Below are 22,833 nucleotides of genomic sequence, written 5' to 3'. Positions count from 1 at the left end.
TGACACAGAGACAAACAACCATTCACACTCACACCTACGGTCAATTTAGAGCCACCAATTAGCCTAACTTGCATGTCTTTGGACTGTGGGGGAAATTGGAGCACCCGGAGGAAACCCACGCAGACACGAGGAGAACATACAAACTCCACACAGAAAGGCCCTAGCCAGCCGCTGGGCTCGAACCCAGGACCTTCTTGCTGTGAGGTGACAGTGCTAACCACTACACCATCGTGCTGCCCCTAAAGCCTGTTTCATTAATTGTTATAGATAATCGACTGATAGACTCTTATAAAATGTTCTTGAAGTGTTCTTTGGATGGTTAATGTTTTCTACAGGACTACTAATGTACTACAGTAAAGATAACACAGGATTGTATTCTTTAACCTTCAAAGGTAGAAAACAAGAATCAAAGACTAATATGATTTACCAGAGAATCTCTCCAAGAATTCACTTATTACACACTAACACTGTAGATTTATTGTGCTCTCAGAAAATAGATTGTCAAAACCCCCTTAGGAACCTCTTTAGCTTGTCTTTTTAACAATAGAGTGTTTCCCTAACAGAAAGATTTCCAAATATAAGGAATGCAGGCGACAGACGGATGTAAAAGCTGAAAGAGAGTTTCTTCAGGCAAACTGGCAGACAAATCCAAAATGTGAGGCAGAAGATAGAATTCAGAAACAGGCAAAGGTACCAAAGGCAAGCTCAAAAGACAAAGCCCAAAACCAGAATCAGCAGAATAATAACAAGGGCTTGGTAAAGGATGTACCACAACTGTGCCGCTGCAACCACAAACACATGGTCAACCGAGACTGTGGCACAGCCAGGAGTAACTGTTCTGAAGACCTCAGACACCAGTCAAGTATGGAGAGAGTAGGTCCACAATGTAGGAAGAGGCTATTCTATTAAGAGCTTTACAAACAAATAAAAGAACTGTAAACTGGATCCTGTACTGGACAGGAAGCCAGTAAAGAGACTAAAACTGGAGTGATGTGATCTCTTTTCTTGGTGCCAGTAAGCACTCTGACTACTGCATTCTGACCTAATTGAAGGCGAGCCAGTACTGAACCTCATTATTAAGCTAAGAACCCTTAACTATCCAATTACATTCCAATTCTTGACAATGGTGTTTTTTTTTTGGAGTGCCAGTTAATAGCACACAGGTAAACACAATGAGCGATACCGAGAACAATACCCTAAAACCACTACATCTAATCTAATATCGCATTCCATTTCTTTATCAGTACACACTTAGTCTAAGCAGAATTATACTCAAGAGCTGAAAGAAGCTCCCAAAGAAGTAAATATTATTTTGTCTGTGCATTAACCCATTGTAAACTCATGAATAGTGGAAAAAAATATTGGATGCAGTGAAAATTCTCAAATGCATAATTCATGATTAGTCAAGGCGCAGGATTGAGAAGCATTGACCTAAACAAGAAGTGGTTCAGAAAAGACCTCTGAATTTCAATATATTTTAGCATGCCAAATATTTGTTAATTATTTATGAGTGACTATGAATGGCATGGCAAAATCACAGGTAGAAAAGGGAACCATAATCATTACCCAACCACCAGAATGAATATGTTATAATACTGTAGTATAATATTATCATATTGTCTCCATAATATGAATCATTCGTAGAATTCTGTATTTTATTAATATTTTGTATTTTCAGCTCTACGCTAAATTCAGTACCTGTATGTTCTGTAGGAATATGTCTGCAATGTTGCTCAGGTAATGATGCTAAAAACTAAATCCGACAGAAAAAGCTTCTTCCATAAGCAGCAAGAAACACAGGAAAACTGAAAGCGTGTGCACGTGTCCAGTTAAATAGTTGAACGCACACAAGTGACCTTTGATTCACGGCTGCTATCTATCTCCTGATTAAAATCAATGATATGAACATAAGCACAAACTTTTAGTGTTTCAAAAAGTGTTTCAATAAAACAACAAACATAAAATAGTTTCCTGCCTCCAGTGTGCATTTATGTCTAATATTTACACTTATTTCCATAAGGCAAACTGAGATAACTGTGTGTTTTTGGAGGTTGAGCTTACATTTTAGTCCATATTTTATATTTGACAGTTCAAGAATAAACTTCCCATCTGTTATCTCCTGTCTCCCATCTAGCACTGGTTGAGTGCATTGATCTAAACCATTCTAATATCTACAGTACAAGCCAAAAAGGTTGGACACACCTTCCAATTCAATGTTTTTTCTTTATTTTTATTGATTAAAAGACAATTCATGTCTGATGGACTGTTATTTCTCTTTACTTAGTTGAGCGGTTCTTGACATAATATGGATTACTACAGTTGTGGAATAGGGCTATTTACTGTATTTTTATTATTTACTGCTTACTGTTTGATCTCAAATGCATTAAGAAGGCAAGAAATTGCACTAATTAACTTTTGACGAGGTGCAACTGTTAATTGAAAAGCATTCCAGGTCACTACCTCATGAAGCTGGTTAAGATAATGCCAGTAGTGTGCAAAGCATCATCAAGGTAAACAGTGGCTACTTTGAAAAATCTAAAATATGAAACATTTTGTTTTTTTGTTAACACTTTTTTGTTTACCACATAATTCCTTATATGTTCCATATGTTATTTCATCGTTTTGATGTCTTTAGTGTTGTTCTATAATGTTTTACTCTGTTCAGTAAACACACCTGGAGGAACAGGATCCAAGATGGCAGCCTGGCAGTTTGTTTGTCTATGTCAGTGATAAGTGTTGTTTGTTTTACTTGCTTATTACCGTTTTATCATACGTTTTAAAAGACAAGTTTTGAAGGATACGTTTTAAAAGACAAGTAAAGGAAAAAGAAAAGAAAAAAAAAAAGAAAAAAAGAGAAAGAGAAGGGAAAAGACTGCGTGGATAGTGCATTGGAGTAGCCAACTGAAGGACTTTGAATTGAGTTTCCCTGGATTCCAAATTGGGATGTACATTCGAGTCTTCTGTTACCACCTGAATCCTCCTGGATCTAAGGTTTTTCTGTGCTTCGCTCGACTTCTACCTGGCGGATTTACCTGGCGGATTTACCTGGCAGCACCTTTGCTGCATTTTTATCTGCTACTTCGTCGTTTATTCACCTGGCTACCCTGTGGCGTTTTACCATCAAGCCCGCCCCATACCTACTATGCTGTCAGCGGCTTGCTGAATTTCCACGCGGTTATGCGCATCTCCCCGGCCAGAGAAGATGGCATTGTTTGTAATCTTAATTAGCGTGTTGTGTGTGGGGGGTCTGCGGACAAGGGACAGTGGTTGGGTGAGTACACCGAATAATGTGTTTCGCCCGTTGAGTGCTGCTCAAAACGCTAGATGCACTTGCTTCCTCACTGCTATACCCGTACAAACTCCGAAGGTGCGGGAAAAGGACATAAACGTGGCATGGAACTTAAGCGCCGATTTACCACGTTACCAAAGTTTATTAGTTTTAAATAATTACTTTGTATGTCTATTCAATGAGAGATCCTGGTTGGATTTAATGCACCAAAGGACTAGGGTCTTGTCAGACTATGCTGCTAAACAGAGATGGATGATTGTTTTACTATTGCTTATGTCTGGTAACGTGCAACCTAATCCGGGCCCTGAGTTGCATACTATCCAAATGCCATCCGATATCAAACAAATGTCCGGTCTTAGCATTGTTCATCTTAATGTGCGCAGCTTGTTACCGAAAATGGACAGTCTGCGAATATGGATTACAACTACAGATGCAGACGTTGTTGTAATATCTGAAACTTGGCTGACAAAATCAGTCACAGACAAAGACATTGCTGTGGAGGGCTATAATGTTTTCCGTGCTGATAGACTAAGAAAAGGAGGTGGCGTTGCCATTTATGTGAAATTAAAATTTCACGTCAATGTTGCGCATTCTGAATCTATCCCTAAGAAATTGGATTTTTTGGCGATAAATGTGAAAATTTCAAATGCCTTCTGTATTACGGTAGTTGGTTGTTATAGGCCTCCATCTGCCTTAAATGATGCTCTGCAATCTTTGACACACCTCTTGTCCAGATTAAATTATAGCGAAATTGTTTTAGCTGGGGATCTAAATTGGGACTGGCTTAACCCAGTCTCTGACAATCTCAAATCATTTTGTGATTCGGTTAACCTCACGCAGTTGATAAACTCACCCACTCGTCCAAATCTTAAATGTCCTGCGAGGTCCACCTTAATAGATTTAATTTTGACAAATGCCCCACATAAATATTCAGCTATAGGAGTTCTTTGCAATGATCTTAGTGACCATTGCTTAGTTGTGGCCATAAGAAACACGAAGATTCCTAAACTAAAATCACGAATCATTTGTAAGAGACATCTTAAATATTTTAATGAACAGGGATTTCATCATGATTTGCATGAATTCAAATGGGATAGAATTGAGCTTATTCCTGATGTGGAGACAGCTTGGACTTTCTTCAGGGATGGATTCATGAAAATTATAAATACACATGCCCCATTCAGGAAATTTAGAGTTAAGGGCCGTGACAACCCCTGGTTTTCCACTGAACTTGCTGATACTATCCATGAGCGCAATTTGGCTTGGGTTAAAGCTAGGACTACTGGCTCCATGGCGGACTGGCTGTTTTTTAGACAGTTAAGAAATAAATGTACCTCTTTTATCAAGAAAGCCAAATCAGATTATTACCTGTCGGTCACCACTGAAAATTTAAACAACCCCAGGAAATTCTGGAAGACTATTAAATCCCTGTCAGTGTGTAATGACGGGCAAACTCTACCTACTTTCATTAAGAAAGATTCAGTAGCTATCTATGATAAAATGGAGATGTTAAACTGTTTTAATCGTCATTTTATTTCCTCTGGTTCTCTGTTTGATGCTGTGGGTTCTGTGCCTGCGAAACCCTGCTCTGATATTCCAGTGCACATTGATCAGCCTTTTCATTTTAAACCATTTTCAGTTTCAGAGGTGCATAAAGCTCTGGAAATCCTAGACCCCAAAAAACCACCAGGACCAGATTTTTTGGATCCCTATTTCTTGAAGTTGGCAGCTGATTTTGTAGCAGGGCCACTTGCATATCTTTTCAATCTCACACTGGAAAACAATGAGATACCAAAAATATGGAAATCTGCCTTTGTGCTTCCAGTTCTAAAAGGGGGTGACTCATCTATATTAAACAATTATAGACCCATTTCTAATTTATCTGTACTAGCTAAAGTTCTTGAAAATCTTGTGAGCAACTCACTTAAGGAGTTTTTATACAATAATGCCATCTTATCAACCTACCAATCTGGCTTTAGAAAAAGACACAGTACCATCACAGCTGCAATCAAGGTGGTTAATGACATCACTGTTGCCCTAGATAAGAGGCAACATTGTGCATCACTGTTTATTGATTTATCCAAAGCGTTCGACACAGTTGATCATGATGTTCTAAAACTTAGGTTGCTAAATTCTGGGCTTTCAGAGAATGCCGTTGCTTGGTTTTCAAATTATCTTTGTGATAGGTCACAGTGTGTTAAATATGATGGTCTATGCTCAGAAGTTGTTCCCATCCTCAAGGGTGTCCCTCAGGGGTCTGTACTGGGGCCTCTTCTATTTACTATTTACATAAATAACTTGGGACAAAATGTATCTGATGCAAATTTTCACTTTTATGCTGATGACACAGTCATTTATTGCTGTGCTGTTAGCCTAGAAAAGGCCATTGAAAATTTGATAAATGCTTTTACTGTGGTACAAAATAATTTACTTCAGCTGAAACTCATTTTAAATGCTGATAAGACTAAACTAATGCTTTTTACCAGCTCTAAGGTTAGGCCCTTAACTATCCCAAAGGTTGTCACACTTGAGGGTGGTGAAATTGAGATTGTTGATTCTTATAAATACTTGGGAATACTGATTGATGATTCCTTAACTTTTAAGCCTCATGTACAAAACCTAGTGAAAAAGCTGAGACTAAAACTGGGTTTTTATTTCCGTAATAAGTTATGCTTTTCTTTTAATGTAAAAAAGCAACTTGTTGCGGCTACTTTTCTATCCGTACTGGACTATGGTGACCTATTGTATATGCACTCATCTACTCAATGTCTTCTTAAGTTAGATTCTGTTTATCATGCTTCCTTGAGATTCATAACCAACTGCAGAGCTCTTACTCACCACTGTGAGCTCTACTCAAGGGTAGGCTGGCCCTCTTTGACCACTCGTAGGCTCTGTCACTGGTACATATTTATATACAAAGTGATTATTGGGCTGCTCCCATTGTATCTGTGTGAACTCATTAAGCATAAAAACACTGGACAATATGCCCTACGTTCACAGAATCTGATTTTGTTGGATGTCCCAAATGTTCGTACGGAATTAGGAAAGAAGGCTTTTGTATACGCTGCACCTACAGCATGGAACCTGCTTCAAAATGAACTTAAGATGCGCCTATTTATCACTCTGGAAGCTTTTAAATCAAAAATGAATGAAAAGAAAACTGACTCTCTAAGATGCAGATGTTTCTTAAATTATTAGCTAAGCTTATGTCCTCAAACGTTTAATCTGTGTTGTATGTCTGTAAATGATACTAACTTTGTGTTTCAAGCTTGCCGCTGCCTGTCTTGGCCAGGTCTCCCTTGTAAAAGAGGTTTTTAATCTCAATGGGATTTTTTTTGTTACCTGGTTAAATAAAGGTTAAATAAAAAAATAAAAAAAAATAGAAAATAGTCAAAATATAGAAAAAAAAATCTATGAATGAGTAGGCGTGTCTAAACTTGTATATTTGACCGAGTCACCGGACTTGATGCTGATAATGTTACCACTTTGAGAAAACTTGAGATGCTTTTCAATTTATCTGAATACAAGTGAACATAACTCACGTATATATTACATAAGTTACATTAACATGAACTCAAAATCTAATCATGATGTGATGGTGTGATGATTCAGCACACAATTTACAACTTTACTGACAAAAGTAGTTGGCAAAGTCAGAAAGAGCTGCTAACAAAAGAGCAGCACCTGAGCCAGCAGCGCTCATCAACCATCATTATCACATTTCAGCTACAGTCAGGCATGGCACAGCATGCCCTTTCTCACACTTTCACACATTCTCACTCTGTGCATCATCTCACCTCTACGGCCTGAGCAGCTCAGCTGAACTTTGATATGCGAATGTAATGAAAACTAAAGGAGCAGATAAGGTGCAAGCACCTTTGGTTGGCTTATAATCTATGACTGATAATAGTTTGATAAAAGTGAAAAAAAAAGAAGTGGAAATAATCAAGGCCCATATTTCTGATATTGCAACAGAATGTAGTGTTGTCTAATGATGTTCATAAAGGGTCAAAGTTGAAAGGATGCATACACGTTCCAAACATGGTCTTGAAATCCATTTTTAAATTGATCATTTACATATACTGAATAGATAGAATGCCTTTATTGCCACTGCACAAATGTACAATGAAATTTAGTTCATCATAGGAAAGCAGAGCCGCTGTGTACATGCGCGCCGTCACTCTTCGGCACTTCAGCCCAAGGCTGTCCCATGTTAACCTAACTGCATGTCTTTGGACTGTGGGGGAAACCGGAGCACCCAGAGGAAACCCACACAGACACGGGGAGACCATGCAAACTCCACACAGAAAGGCCCCCGTTGGCCGCTGGGCTCGAACCCAGAACCTTCTTGCTGTGAGACTACAGTGCTAACCACTACACCACCATGTCACCTCCATTGGACCTTCCGCTGGACCTTCATAACATATTTAGAAGAATTTAATAATTTTTAATTTATATATACGGTTAATGCCAAAACATTTGCAGTGAGATTTTTTTTAAATGTAATGTGTAACCTTGTATTTACATGAAGAGAGAAAAGTGATAAACCTTCTACCTCCATACGAGTTTGACATGAGCCAGCATTTCTTGATAAACAATTTCAGCAATGCTAATGAGTGTTTTATTTACAATTGCATTTAGCAGATTACCCAGAGCGACTTACGTATTTAACGCTCAAGTAAATACCCTTCAAATAAAGTGTGACAAAAACATAATGTGTATGAATGCAGGATGTAATCACCCTAGATACCAAGTTTAAACACAAAAGCCAAGTGAGGTCAGAATATACAACCCCAATTCCAAATATTTTTCTACTATCATAAACTTGAAAATGTGATGTAGATAACTGAGTAACTGTCAGGGTTCACCACCCAGTTCTCTCACACAAAGAATAATTTAGTTTGGATGCCTACTTCTACATCCCCAATTCCAAAAATGTTGGGATGCTGTGTAAAACATAAATAAAAACAGAATATTATGATTTGCAAATCACGGAAACCCTATATTTAATTGAAAATAGTACAAAAACAACATACCAAATGCTGAAACTGAGAAACTCGATTGTTTTTGACAAATATATGCTCATTTTGAATTTGATGTCAGAAACATATTTCAAACAAAGTTGGGACAGGGGCATGTTTACCACTGTGTTGCATCACCTCTACTTTTAACAACACTCTGGAAATGTTTAGTAACTGAGGAGACCAATTGCTGTAGTTTTGAAAGTGAAATGTCCCATTCTTGCCTGATAAACAATTTCAGTTGCTCAACAGTTCGGGGTGTCTTTTGTCATATGCACCAAATGTTTTAAATGGGATACAGGTCTGGACTGCTGGCAGGCCAGTTTAGCATCCAGACTTTTTTTTTTTTTACTACGGAGCCATGCAGTTTTAATATATGCAGAAAGTGGTTTTGCATTGTCTTGCTGAAATAAGCAAGGTCTTCCCTGAAACAGATGTCATCTGGATGGCAGCATGTTGCTCCAAAACCTGTATATATCATTCAGCATTAATGATGCCTTCCCAGATGTGCAAGCTACCCATGTCATGTGCACTAATGCCCCCTCATACCATCACAGATGCTGCCTTTTGACCTGTGCACTGAGAACAAGCCAGATGGTCCCTCTCCTCTTTAGCATGGAGGACGTGGTGTCCATGATTTCTAAAAGGAATTTCAAAATTTGATTCATCAGACCACAGGACAGTTTTCCACGTCGCTTCAGTCCATCATAAAAGAGCTCGGGCCCAGAGAAGGTGGCAGTGTTTCTGGATATTGTTTATGTATGGTTTTAACTTCCATTTGTGGATGCAATAATGAACTGCTTTTACAGACGATCATTTTCTACAGACACGTGTCTGCTTTTAACGCAGTGTTGCCTGAGGGCCTGAAGATCACAGGCATATAATATTAGGTTTCAGCCTTGTCCCTTGCATACAGAGATTTCTCCAAATTGTCTGAATCTTTTAATGATATTATGTACCATAGATGATGTCATCCCCAAATTATTTGCAATTTTACATTGAGGAATGTTATTCTTAAATTGTTGCACTGTTTGCCCATGCAGTCTTTCACAGAGTGGTGAACCCATCCCCATGTTTACTTCTGAGAGACTCAGCTTCTCTGGGATGCTCTTTTTATACTCATTCATGTTACTGACCTGTTGCCAATTAACCAAATTGTTTTTTTTAACATTGTACAACTTTTCTAGTCTCTTGTTGCCCTGTCCCAACTTTTTTTGAAATATGTTGCTGGCAGTACCCTTACGAAAATTAACCATGGTTTTACTATGAAAACTAACCATGGTTTTACCATGGTTTATAGTTATTCATGGTTTTCATGGTTTTTTGGGTAACTATGAAAACCATGGTTCATGACTATGGTTTAACCATGATTTAACCATGGTTTCACTAAGGTAAATGTTAATGTATCTGGGCTGTTAATCGAGATTCTTCTCTACAGCATTGACTGTTGGACGAAAGCATGGTAATACTACAGTTAGTGCATCCTTTTAAAAACCATACTATCCCTTTTTAAACTAATTTCATAGTTACTATGACCTATTACACATACAACTATGATGCTACCACAGCTACTGCAGTACTATGGATAAACCACAGTAATGCTATGGTTGGTTCATAGTACTTAGAATCACCATGAAATACCATAGTAGATCCATGGTTACTACCATGGATGAACCATGGTAATACTATGGTTGGTTCGTAGTACTTAGAATAACCATGAGATACCATGGTAGAATCATGGTTACTACATAAAAACCATGGTAAAACCATAATAAACCATGGTAGATTTTCATAAGGGTAAGTTCAAAATTAGCATATATAAAAAAAACAACGAAACAAAAAAAAAAAACAATAAGATTTCTCAGTTTCAAAATTTGATATGTTGTCTTTTTAGTATTTTCAATGAAATATAGGGTTTCCATGATATGCAAATCACATATTCTGTTTTTATTTACATTTACATTGGGGTTGTATTTGCCCATGAGAAGGATCCACAAATATTGATAAGCAGCTTTCTCTAATGGTTCTGACATACAGTATATAAAATACACATATAAAAGATCAGATATGGTTTCTGATTTAAGAGAACTGTTGTCATTTTCAAAACATAAAATCAGAGACCAAACCAACAAGATTGTAGTAATCCTTAATCCTTAAGTCATCAAGGATCAAGGATTTTGGATTAATTTCACTTATTAATTGCCTGCAGTTTCAAATCATGCAGCCTGCTGTATTTTGAGTAGATTTGTTAAATCTCTCATTTATCTTTATCAGTGAGGAATGCATATATTTTGTATTTTTCTGTTTTCAGTAATAAAGTTGCAATGAAACAATAATTATTAATAATATATATTTTTGCAGTATAAAATACTTATAAATGTACTTTGGTCATTAAAATCATGAAACATCTCTGTGAAATCACCATGCTGACAACACTGAAAATTATAGAGTCAAAAGTGTTAACAGATAGAAGCTTGATGAAAATTAATTTCCCTTAGGAAGAGAAAGACACACGACGTCATCCACACAGCCTTTTAAATCCCCTTTGATATTTCTCTGGTGATCTAGTCGGGATTTGCCTGGACAAGATGGAAGAAACATCAAACTCTAAAGCAACTGATCATGCAAGATGCTGGGTCTTGATGTTTTTATCATGTTCCACATTTATCAACCCCATCATTTGTAGCCGAACAAACCAAAACAAACTCTTGGTAGGATTCCAGGCTCCTCGGAATTTATCCTATCCATTCAGTGCTTCAAAACTGGGCTCTGCCATTCAGATTGCCATCGATAAAATTAATTCTAGCCCATCTTTTGTTGAAAATTATACCCTTGACTTTGTGTATGTAGACACTGACTGTAAAGCGAAGCTTTCACTTGGGGCATTCATTGACCATATTTGGAAGGAAAACATATCAGCTGTCTTTGGGCCACCTTGTCCTGAGGAGGCAGAGGTAAGTTTTTCATTCTAATGTCTATTATTTTCAATTGATCACCATTATGATACTTGAGATTTCAGTAACAGTGGAGACATTAAATGCCCAAAGACAATTCAGTATGTCATGTTCTGTTCATATGCCCTAGATCACTGGACTTCTTGCATCCATGTGGAACATTCCAATGTTTGGTTTTGTTGGGCAATCAAACAAAATGGATAATATTTTTATTTATGACACTTATATCAAAATTGTTCCTCCACTTAAAAGAGTGGGAGAAGTTTTGCTCAAGGCACTAGAGTTCTTCGGTTGGAAGAATGTTGGTATAATTGGAGGAAGTGCAAACTCTAACAGTTGGGACAAAGTGGATGGACTTTATGAATCTGTGGAACAGCAACTCCAAGGCAGAGTAACAGTAACAAGCAGCATCAAGTTTGATGTCAATGATGAAGAACTCACTCAAAAGAATGTGAAGCATATCGCCAAAGTTGCAAGAGGTAACAGCTAGCAATTATTTCATAATTTTTGAACCAGTGATTGAGCCAGTGTAGTGGAATTTGCTCTTTAGTAACACCGACCTGAGTGACAAAACACAATTACAATGTATAAACGCCCTTGTGCCCTTATGGTGTGTCCATTTTCAAATCAATAAGTGGTGCAAGTTATCTGTACTGTGAATGAGTTAGAGATTTTTATACAGCCATGATAACGCCATTGACTTGAAAGAGATCCTTTTGTAACCTCATATCAAAGACTGATATTATTGCTCCTTTTAGGAGCAGGTATTATATCTCTTTTCTCCTGTCTACACTGTACATGTGTGTAATGCACTTTTTATAAGCTGTGAATATATTTTCTAACACCATGTACATGTAATTTACAGTCTTTATAATGCTCTCCTTTGCAGTGATTATAGTGTTAAGCAATGCTGAAGATGCTACTAAGCTGGTGATGGAGGCTGAAAGACAGGGCTTGATGAATGGAGAGTATGTTTTTCTTCTGGTACAACAGTTTGAGGTCAGTGGCAATGTGGTGAGTAACCTGCAAGAGACAAGAATCAAATTAGGTGCATCTCTATTTGTGCAATGCTTAAACATTGTTTCTGAAAGACATGTTATGATATCAATGAAATAGAAACTTACCTTTTGACGTTTTGAAGAGCATGAACATCTGAAAAAGGTGTTCATCAACTACAATCCATCAAACTCCCGGTGCATTACTATGAAGTACTCCATAACTACAGTGAAAATAATACGATCGGTATGAGATCAAGGAACATAAGTCTGGACCCTTGCATTGTCCCTGGGAGTTTAAGAGAAGATACACACTGTGCATTTTTGCCTTTTCAGATATGTTCATAATCCCCCAAATAAAACCAAAAATTCTAGTTATTTCCAAGATTGAAAAATCAAATAGCTAAGATCTCTATCAGGCATCCTTTTCTAATTCTAGGCTTAGAGCCACGGGGTCCCCCCCCAAGTGCTGTTAGATTAGCACTGCATATGAGGAATAGATTGTAGACATGTTGCACTTCTTAGGCCAGATTGGATACTCTATGATTGGCCAAGCCCTAAATGAGCAACCAACAGCATATGCCAGTCTAAAACCTCTACTCAAAGTAGGTTCTAATAGAAAACTCTGTTCTGCCCATTCTTGTCTGATTGTTCTTTCTTTTTCTTAGGATAACTTGTGGAAAACTGCTTTGAGTGACAACAGCCAAAGGGCACTAAAGGCATTTGATATGGTGTTTGTTATTGCTGAGAAGTCTTATGAAGGCGATGATTATTATGACTTCTTTGAACGTGTACATGAGAAGTTGAAAGGGGCCCCTTTTTACAGCAATCTTTCTTCAGAGAGAGAAGTGAGAAGTCCACCTTAAAAACACAAACACACATTTCTCAGTACAAGGCTTCATTTCACTGGAAGATAATGTGCTTAAAACATGATGTACCCATTTGCCTTTAAGGTAAGCCCTTATTCCAGTTACCTACATGATGCGGTCCTGCTCTATGCCATGGCGCTAAAGGAGGCTCTCAAAGATGGCAAAGATCCTCATAATGGACAAGATGTTCTTCAGAAGCTCAAAGACAAAAACAGCATAAGGTTTTATGGTAATTTATGTGGTATATTAAATCTAACATAATCCATGCAACCCGAAAAATCTTGACCTTCAGATTTTTAGTTGTGAACACTTCTATTATTTAAACTGAACAACTAACGTAAGCATTCTCTACAGGAGCCTCAGGTCTAGTGCAGTTTGATGAGTATGGAGAAAGGAACACAGACTATTCTTTATATGACTTACAACTGCATGAAGGCATCGTAAAATTTGTCTCTATTCTAAACTTTGACAGTCATACAAAAATGATCAAGTAAGGCAAAAAAATTCAAGATTTTTGATACTTCTGACTCAATTTGTGGTACAGTTTATAGGCATTTGTTATGTCTTTTTTGTAGAACAACATCAAGTTTTTCAACAGTGATCTGGCCAACAGGGAAAATACCAACAGATAACCCAGAGTGTGGTTTTGACAATGAACTCTGTGAATGGCTAAACAGTGGTATGTTAACACTGAAATTAAACAAACAAACAAACAAACAAACAAACAAACAAACAAACATTGTATTGCATTATTGTATTCAAAATTCTATATAGTAATGCAAAAATGATTGAGGAAGGTTTAGATGATTGTGTCCTAATTGATAGTATCCTGTTCTTTACTGATGTAGAGATATATTTGGTCTCATTGTTGGTGGTTATGCCACTGTTTGGAGTGCTAGCAGTTGTGTTGATTACACTCCTGACCCTGCAGAAGACCCGTCTGCAGACAAAACTCGTTGACTCCAACTGGTGGCTCATCAACTACAGTGATATCACTATTCTCACCGAGCCTAAGGTTGGATACAAAGACAATGCAAAATTAAATACACATACCTATCTAACAGTCACATAATTTGCATGACTGTTGTTGGGTTTTCAGGGAGGGCAGGCATTATCTTTAAATACATCTCCTAGTAAAAGTGGAAGTGGTGGCTCTCAGACCATGAACTCCATTAACAGCTTTGGTCTGAAGGATAAAAATGGCAAAGAAACCATCTATACAACAATCGGCGTGTACCAGGTACAAAAGGTCAAAGAGTCTACTTTATCATCACAGGTTAATGACACCATTTTACCTTTCACAAAACATTTTCAACAGATTCATATAGTACAATCTCACTCACTCATTCACTCACTTGCTATTTGGCATGTCACTGCAGTGACGTGGCCGCTCTGAATTCCGTCAAAGTTTCTGGAGAAATTTGCAATAGTGGTTTCCTGTTACCTTCTACTATATTGCAATCTAACACTTTCAATGTCATCATGTCTAAGGGAAATCATGTGAGCATCAAATACTTGGACAATCAACTTTTGCGTGACGTCAAGAAACCATCTATTATTGCTGAGTTCAATGTGGTAAAGACAAATATGATAGCACCATATTTTAATTCTAACCCTAGGGCTTAACATTGTAAAGGATTTCCTTGATCATATTGCTTAACTTTTGGTGATTAACATTTTTCCAGATGAAGGAGCTTAAACATGAAAACTTGATACAGTTTATTGGCGTTTGTAATGAACCCCCTAATGTCTGCATAATCATGCAATACTGCAAAAAAGGCAGCTTAAAGGTAATTCATTTTTAATTTGGCTTCAACCTGCATATAGTATAATATCCCTAAATTAATGGATTAATTTTGATTAAAAAGAAGTCATTTGGGCAGTGTGTTTTTTCCTTTATTAGGACATTCTCAAGAACAATGAAATTGACCTTGACTGGATGTTTAAACTATCCTTTGCCTATGACATTGTCAATGTGAGTAAAGGATTCTTGTCTGTATTTTTGTGTATCCCAAAGCAATTTTTATTATTGCTTTGTATTATTGTATTATTTGTGACTCATCCAGTTGAGTTATATTCTGTGGCTATATGATTTCTTGCTGTTCACTCTCTACAGGGGATGGAGTACCTACACAGGAGCAGTCTGAAGTCTCATGGCAATCTGAAGCCAACCACGTGTCTAGTGGACAGCCGGCTGCAGGTCAAAATTTCAGGCTTTGGACTGTGGGAGTTCAAACATGGCACCAAACATAGACTGATCCCACTGGAGAACCCCAAATATGAAGGTACTTTCAAAAACCTGGCTTGGTGGTGTAGTGGGTAGTGTGGATGGACTGGTGTCCAGTGCAATCCATTACTGGGATAGGCTCTGGATCCACCATCACCCTAACCAAGATAAAGCAATTAATGTAGATGAATTAATGAATTCATCCATTAAAAACCTTATTTCTAGAAGGTTACTTTTTGCTGCAAATGTTTGTACTCTTGATGTCACTATGCGATAATAATGAAGAAAAAAAAACAAGTTAGTTAATAAGAATACACATAGAATATTCTAAGTGTTATAAATTCATTTCAAGGTTTCATTTCACTGCAGAGTTGTACTGGATTGCTCCAGAGCTTTTGAGAGAAGTGTATCTTCCATTCAATGGTACTCAAAAAGCAGACGTGTTTAGCTTTGCAATAATCATGCGAGAGTTAATCTACAGCACAGAAGTGGGACCCTACAATGATATACGGTTGGAACCAAAAGGTAATAGCTACTTTTTTGTCTGTTTTCTCGCACAAAGGTGCATGGACAATTCTACTGAATGGTGATGTTTTACCTAACCTCAAAGTCAAGCATGCTAAAAGACTAGCATCCTTCCTTTCAAATTGCTTGAATAGAAATAGAAATGGTGTAATGAGAGTTAATGACTGTATGATAGCAATGCACATTGATAGTCATTCTGTTCATCATGTGTTTGGTATCCAGAAATCATCAAGCAGCTCAGGGCGCCTCTAGCAGGGGAGCCCCTCAGACCTACTCTGTCTGCTCAGATGTGTGACGAACCTTTGATTACTCTTCTGAATGCATGCTGGAGTGAGAACCCTGACCAAAGACCCCCGTTTACCTCCATTAGGAGACACCTGCGAAAAATCAGCCCTGACAAGTACAAGCACAAAGTCGTGATTACAATATTCTACACTCATTCATTGTACTCTGATGTAATATATCTTAACCTTATTTCCAAATTAATTTGTAGATTAGTGTATCACGGAATTAAAAAACAAACAAACAAACAAACAAACAAACAAACAAACAAACAAACAAACAAACAAACAAAAAACATTGTGCTGTTTACTAAATTGCTTGGTTTTTTAAATTATTTTTTTCCAACCATTTTTTAAGCCATGCTAATATCTTGGACAATATGGTTAACAAGCTGGAAAAATATGCTAATCACCTAGAGGAAGTGGTGGAGGAGAGGACCAATCAGCTTACTATAGAAAAGAGCAGAGCTGATAAACTTCTCTCTAGTATGCTTCCCAGGTAACAGAGATATACAGTACTGTGCAAAAGTCTTAGGCACATGTAAAGAAATGCTGTAGACCAAAAAATTGCTTAAAATAATGAAATTAAATGTTTCAACATTAAAAAAAATACTATAAACAGCAGTAAGCCATCATAAATGAAACAAAGTCAGTATTTGGTGTGAGATGACTCTTTGCTTAAAAAAAAGGAGTCTCAGGTACAATGAGTGCAGTTTTATAAGGAAATGAGCTGTAGGTTTTACTGAGCATCTTCCAGAACCAACCGCAGTTCTTCTGGACACTTTGACCGTCACACTCGCGTCTTAATTTTGCAGCCAAAACCCAGTAGCCTTCATTATGTTTTAATTTTTAATCTGAAAAATTGTCTCTTATGTAATATGCTGCTCAGATACAAACATTTTTTTCTTTAAAGGTCCCATGGCATGGTGGTTTGTTGATGCTTTAAACGGGCTCGTGGAGGCTTCTGGATGTTATATCCGCAGCCTTTCTCGAAATGAACCCTCGGCACGTAAATATAGCCTCCTGGGAGAAAGCCCCATTTCAGCGCTTTTCCCAGTGCGTCGTTTTGCTAATGAGAAGCATGGAGGCGGGGAAGGGTAGAGGGTGTGGGCGGGCCATGGGGGAAGGGTAGAGGGTGGGGGCGGGCCATGGGGGAGGGGGAGGGGCTTGACCAAGCTGCACACACACATACTCGCTGCTATCAGCGCCTGTAGCCACGCTGCTAAGACAAAACCCCGTTCTCCCTCGGACTCCTTTCGTAAACTCAACGTGACACAAAGAGTGAGAGTGTTCGGAGTGGTAGTTTACGAACGTATAATACCCTAGGCTTGAACACGCACTCCATAACCAAAGAGGATAGAAGCAGCAACTACAGCAACATATCGCTTATCCAACAGAAGACATGCATTGCGGAGCAATAGTCAAACATAAGCTCATAAGTTACAGTCAATTTCCAGACTAAACTCAGTTTAACAGAGCATGCTGCATGCTCTTTAGTTTTGTAGCACAGATTACCTGGCTAACTGCAGGAAGCAGTTAGCTGCACAGCTAATGTAGCTATTGCTAGGCTAACGCACCGATTTTAAAACACGGCAAAACGACCAGTTATACACTTACTTGTTCGGTGTTTGTTGCTGATGCGGCAGGGATGCTTGGTACGGACCCAGGCTTCAGTGACAGTTGATGTGCAAAACCTGCCCTGTACTGTCCCAAGTTGTGGAAACATTCATCAGGAAAATGCTTCCGACAAACATACACCGTCTTAGGTAGAATTGACGGCGTATTATTGAAGTAAATAAAATTAAGCCACTGCGTCTTCAGGGGCTCTCCCGTCGGCAGTAAAAACAGACTCTTTTCTGTGTTGTCACATCCATGTACAGCGCAATTTCCATGTTTCGCTCGCTTAGGTGATGCCATGTTGTTGTGTCCTCTATGGTCTCCTCACTACAACTGGGCGGGCAATCCATACAGTGGGTGGGAATCCAGAGGGGGGGCGTGGGGATCATCTCCCTTGCTGACGTAGTAAAGGGAAGAGCTTATCAACGCGCCGTTTTGACGCGCCATTCTCAAATGTTGGGCATAGTTTGGTTTACACATTATGAAATTTCTAGCCACTGGGGTGACTTAAGAAGGTCAGAGGAACTCATTTTAACGTTAAAAAACCTCAGAAAGTGAAAATTTCATGCCATGGGACCTTTAACATTTAATTTTGTGCTGGAAAACGAACATTCGGAACTCTAAAATGTTTTTGTACTGATTCGATAATGTAGAAGTCATAAAATAGAAAGCTATAACAATGTTTGTATGAGAAAAAAAATATGGTGCCTAAGACTTTTGCACAGTACTGTATTTCAATTCTGCCTTTGCAGAGGTAAATCTTATTTTCTTTAACAGATTACTAAATACATGCGTAAACTATTATTCTACACAGATACATAGCAGATCAGTTAATGGCAGGAAAGGCAGCGGAGCCCATGAGTTATGACATGGTGACCATTTTCTTCTCTGACATTGTGGGCTTCACGACCATGTGTTCAATTAGCTCAGCCCTGGAAGTAGTGACACTCCTCAATGACCTCTACAGTCTGTTTGATGAGATCGTCAAACTCTATGATGTATATAAGGTACATAACACCAATTTGTAGCTGCATATTAATGAGTCCATATAAGTGTGGTGTAAGTAAAAGGCGTGAACATTAACCTTATCCATAACCTTTTTATAACTTTATAACTTTTGATGTACATTGTATCACGCAATCATTCTTACAACCTCACAAGCATGACACCATGTTTGTATATCCTAATTGCAGTGTTAAAAGCCAAATAATGATGATTATATTACAATGATCTTTATGTTAGGTGGAAACTATAGGAGATGCATATATGGTGGCAAGTGGGCTGCCTATAAGCAATGACACCAGGCATGCAGAAGAAATCTCGATTATGGCTCTCCATTTCCTCAGTGCAATTAAAAGCTTCCGAATCAGACACTTGCCCAATGAGAAGCTGGCTTTACGGATTGGGATCAACTCTGGTATTTGGAACAAGCTACTTAAATTGCTATTTGTCCCCATATGCATTATCCATTTTTAATATTAGTTAAAATTGTCTTTACCAACAGGTCCAGTGGTTGCTGGTGTTGTGGGAACTACGATGCCCCGCTACTGCTTGTTTGGAGACACAGTGAATACTGCCTCTAGGATGGAGAGCAGCAGTCTACGTAAGCACCAAAATCAAATGCTTTTTAAAACTTATTATATTGACCCAGGGCAGCACGGTGGTGTAGTGGTGACCACTGTCGCCTCACAGCAAGAAGGTTCTGGGTTCAAGCCCAGTGGCCGACGAGGGCCTTTCTGTGTGGAGTTTGCATGTTCTCCCCGTGTCCGCGTGGGTTTCCTCCGGGTGCTCCGGTTTCCCCCACAGTCCAAAGACATGCAGGTTAGGTTAACTGGTGACTCTAAATTGAGCGTAGGTGTGAATGTGAGTGTGAATGGTTGTCTGTGTCTATGTGTCAGCCCTGCGATGATCTGGCGACTTGTCCAGGGCGTACCCTGCCTCTCGCCCATAGTTAGCTGGAATAGGCTCCAGCTTGCCTGCAACCCTGTAGGACAGGATAAGCGGTTACAGATAATGGATGGATGGATATATTGACCCTTATTTGTCAAAGTTGTATAGAAACAAGCACAGATTTCACTGTACGACTGAGTCTGCTTCTGGTTCATAAAACTGTTCCATTACAAAAAATGAACATAAATTATGAATCAGCTTCAGCAGCATGGACACATGCTCCCACCCACTAGTTCCTTATTTATATGTTACAGTCATACAGCTCGCCCCAATTTACCCTCATATACAGTACTGTGCAAAAGTCTTAGTCACATGTAAAGCAAAGATTCCTCCCAAAATAGTATTAAAATAATTACAATATTTAGCAGTAAACAGCAAAACACACAGTTATCCATTCAATTTAAAATTACATACATTCTTAGGAACACTGTAAAGCTTATTTATTTCTCATCTCATCTCATTATCTCTAGCCGCTTTATCCTGTTCTACAGGGTCGCAGGCAAGCTGGAGCCTATCCCAGCTGACTACGGGCGAAAGGCGGGGTACACCCTGGACAAGTCGCCAGGTCATCACAGGGCTGACACATAGACACAGACAACCATTCACACTCACATTCACACCTACGGTCAATTTAGAGTCACCAGTTAACCTAACCTGCATGTCTTTGGACTGTGGGGGAAACCGGAGCACCCGGAGGAAACCCACACGGACACGGGGAGAACATGCAAACTCCACACAAAAAGGCCCTCGCCGTCCACGGGGCTCGAACCCGGACCTTCTTGCTGTGAGGTGACAGTGCTAACCACTACACCACCGTGCCGCCCACTTGCTTATTTATTTATTTATTTATTTAAATCTATTTAAGGTCAAAATCTGCTGACTAGCAAATGGTTATACGGTAGGAAGCCTATTCTGGTTTTCATTCATTTTGGAATTCAAATACATTAACTTCATATGAAGCCAGATTGAAATCAGATAAATTCAATGTTTTTTCTTTATTTTTATTAATTAAAAGACACTTCATGTCTTAAAAGTAATGACGGCTGTCATTTCTCTTTACTTAGCTGAGCGGTTCTTGACATAATATGGATTACTACAGCTATGGAATAGGGCTATTTACTGTATTTTTATTATTTACTGTTTGATCTCAAACACATTAAGAAGGTAAGAAATTGCATTAATTAACCTTTGAAGAGGCACAACTGTTAATTGAAAAGCATTCCAGGTCACTACCTCATGAAGCTGGTTAAGATAACTCCAATAGTGTGCAAAGCGTCATCAAGGTAAAAGGTGGCTACTTTGAAAAATCTAAAATATGAAACATTTTGGGGGGTTTTCATACTTTTTTGTTTACCACACAATTCCTTATATGTTCCATGTGTTATTTCATAGTTTTGATGTCTTCAGTGTTGTTCTACAATGTAGAAAAGTCAAAATACAGAATAATCTATGAATGAGTATTAGATGTGTCCAAACTTTTGACTTATAGCAGACTATAAAAATGAATACAATTGTATGTGGTGTGTTTTAATGTTGATATGAAATGATGTAATAGCCTCATCAAAAGCCAAGCTATCCAGTACTCTGCATCCAAGTCAGCACTTCATAGTGTTCAGTTAAAGTCTTAATGAGCTGATTCTCTGATTTTCTTTTATAAATTACATGTTGTCACTAAGGGGCAGCACGGTGGTGTAGTGGTTAGCACTGTCGCCTCACAGCAAGAAGGTCCTGGGTTCGAGCCCAGTGGCCGGCGAGGGCCTTTCTGTGCGGAGTTTGCATGTTCTCCCTGTGTCCGCGTGGGTTTCCTCCGGGTGCGCCGGTTTCCCCCACAGTCCAAAGACATGCAGATTCGGCTAATTGGTGGCTCTAAATTGACCGTAGGTGTGAATGTGAGTGTGAATGGTTGTCTGTGTCTATGTGTCGACCCTGCGATAACCTGGCAACTTGTCCAGGGTGTACCCTGCCTTTCGCCCGTAGTCAGCTGGGATAGGCTCCAGCTTGCCTGCGACCCTGTAGAACAGGATGAGCAGCTACAGATAATGGACAGATGGATGGATGTTGTCACTAAACCCTATTACCTCCGTGTTAAGTGTTCCTGTGTCTGGAAATTAATGTTGTTTGCTATTTTTATCATAATGCTTATACTGCTCAACTCTATATTTGCTATAATTATTGATAAGGTTGTTTCTGATTATTTAAATTTTAATTAAGCCTTTTCAGGTGGCTAAAAATCACACTTATGGCAAAGATGAAATTTATGAATGAGGAATATTTGTGTACGCTCATTTTACATATGAACATACGCAACTTTGATGGACGAGGGTCACTGAATATTTCTTTGCAGCGCTGAAGATTCATATCTCCCAGAGTACTGCTGAAATTCTCATGAAGATTGGCTCTTATGAGCTTGAGGAGAGAGGAGACATTGAGCTGAAGGTATACTGCCGACAACATTCTTTTTAACTGTTGTTTGCATCCATGAATAGAATTTTGTGTTGGTGTCTTCACAAGGGAAAAGGGTTTCAGAAGACTTTCTGGTTAAACAATAAAGTGGATCTGAAGTTTCCTCTCACACCGCAGCACTATGATGTGAAACCAGGTCTAGAACCAGAGGTGGGAGAAACACTCGTCTCTCATGTAATCTGTCATCTCAAGTAAACTGTGTAGAAAATATCATGCAAACGTAAACCATGAATCTGAATGGGTCTGTTGCATTGACTGCAGTAGCTGAATACATTAAATCAGCAACTCTGTATGTTGGACAATATGTACTGATCTTATTTAATACATTTATTGCAGGTGACATATAAAGCAAACATTGGTAGTGATGTGGAGAGTAAAGAAAAAGGAAGAACACACAAAATCCATGGAGATAAAATACCTGGTGCTTACACATTGACAGTTCCTGACATCTAGAGACCAGTCTTCAGAACTACCTCTGTTCTTATTTTAACTCTTTGGATTATAACCAGTACTACTTTGTGACAAATGAAAAGTAAACATATGAAGCACTGTTAATTTTACTCCAGAAACAAATGTTTTTATGGGTTATTTCTACTCAAACCAAAACAGAATGAATTTTCTTTGTTTTACTAAGGTATCACA

General features: G+C 38.5%; 1 protein-coding gene across 1 annotated transcript; it reads left to right on the top strand.

Annotated features, from left to right (window-relative positions):
* Window positions 1-10,952: 10,952 nt before the first annotated feature.
* Window positions 10,953-22,644, top strand: gucy2g (guanylate cyclase 2g). The gene is made up of 22 exons (XM_060938868.1): window positions 10,953-11,264; window positions 11,395-11,743; window positions 12,154-12,278; window positions 12,928-13,107; window positions 13,213-13,357; window positions 13,483-13,618; window positions 13,704-13,807; window positions 13,977-14,143; window positions 14,228-14,368; window positions 14,620-14,703; window positions 14,814-14,918; window positions 15,032-15,103; window positions 15,245-15,413; window positions 15,725-15,880; window positions 16,103-16,280; window positions 16,520-16,660; window positions 18,593-18,785; window positions 19,021-19,195; window positions 19,283-19,381; window positions 22,073-22,164; window positions 22,240-22,341; window positions 22,528-22,644. Exons 1-22 carry the CDS (start codon window positions 10,953-10,955, stop codon window positions 22,642-22,644), a joined length of 3,342 nt encoding a protein of 1,113 aa, XP_060794851.1.
* Window positions 22,645-22,833: the final 189 nt, after the last annotated feature.

This window comes from Neoarius graeffei, chromosome 14, assembly GCF_027579695.1.
Source record: "Neoarius graeffei isolate fNeoGra1 chromosome 14, fNeoGra1.pri, whole genome shotgun sequence".
NCBI classification, from domain to species: Eukaryota; Metazoa; Chordata; class Actinopteri; order Siluriformes; family Ariidae; genus Neoarius; species Neoarius graeffei.
The sequence above is the reverse complement of the archived record's forward strand: the minus strand, read 5'-3'. Positions and strand labels throughout refer to the sequence as shown.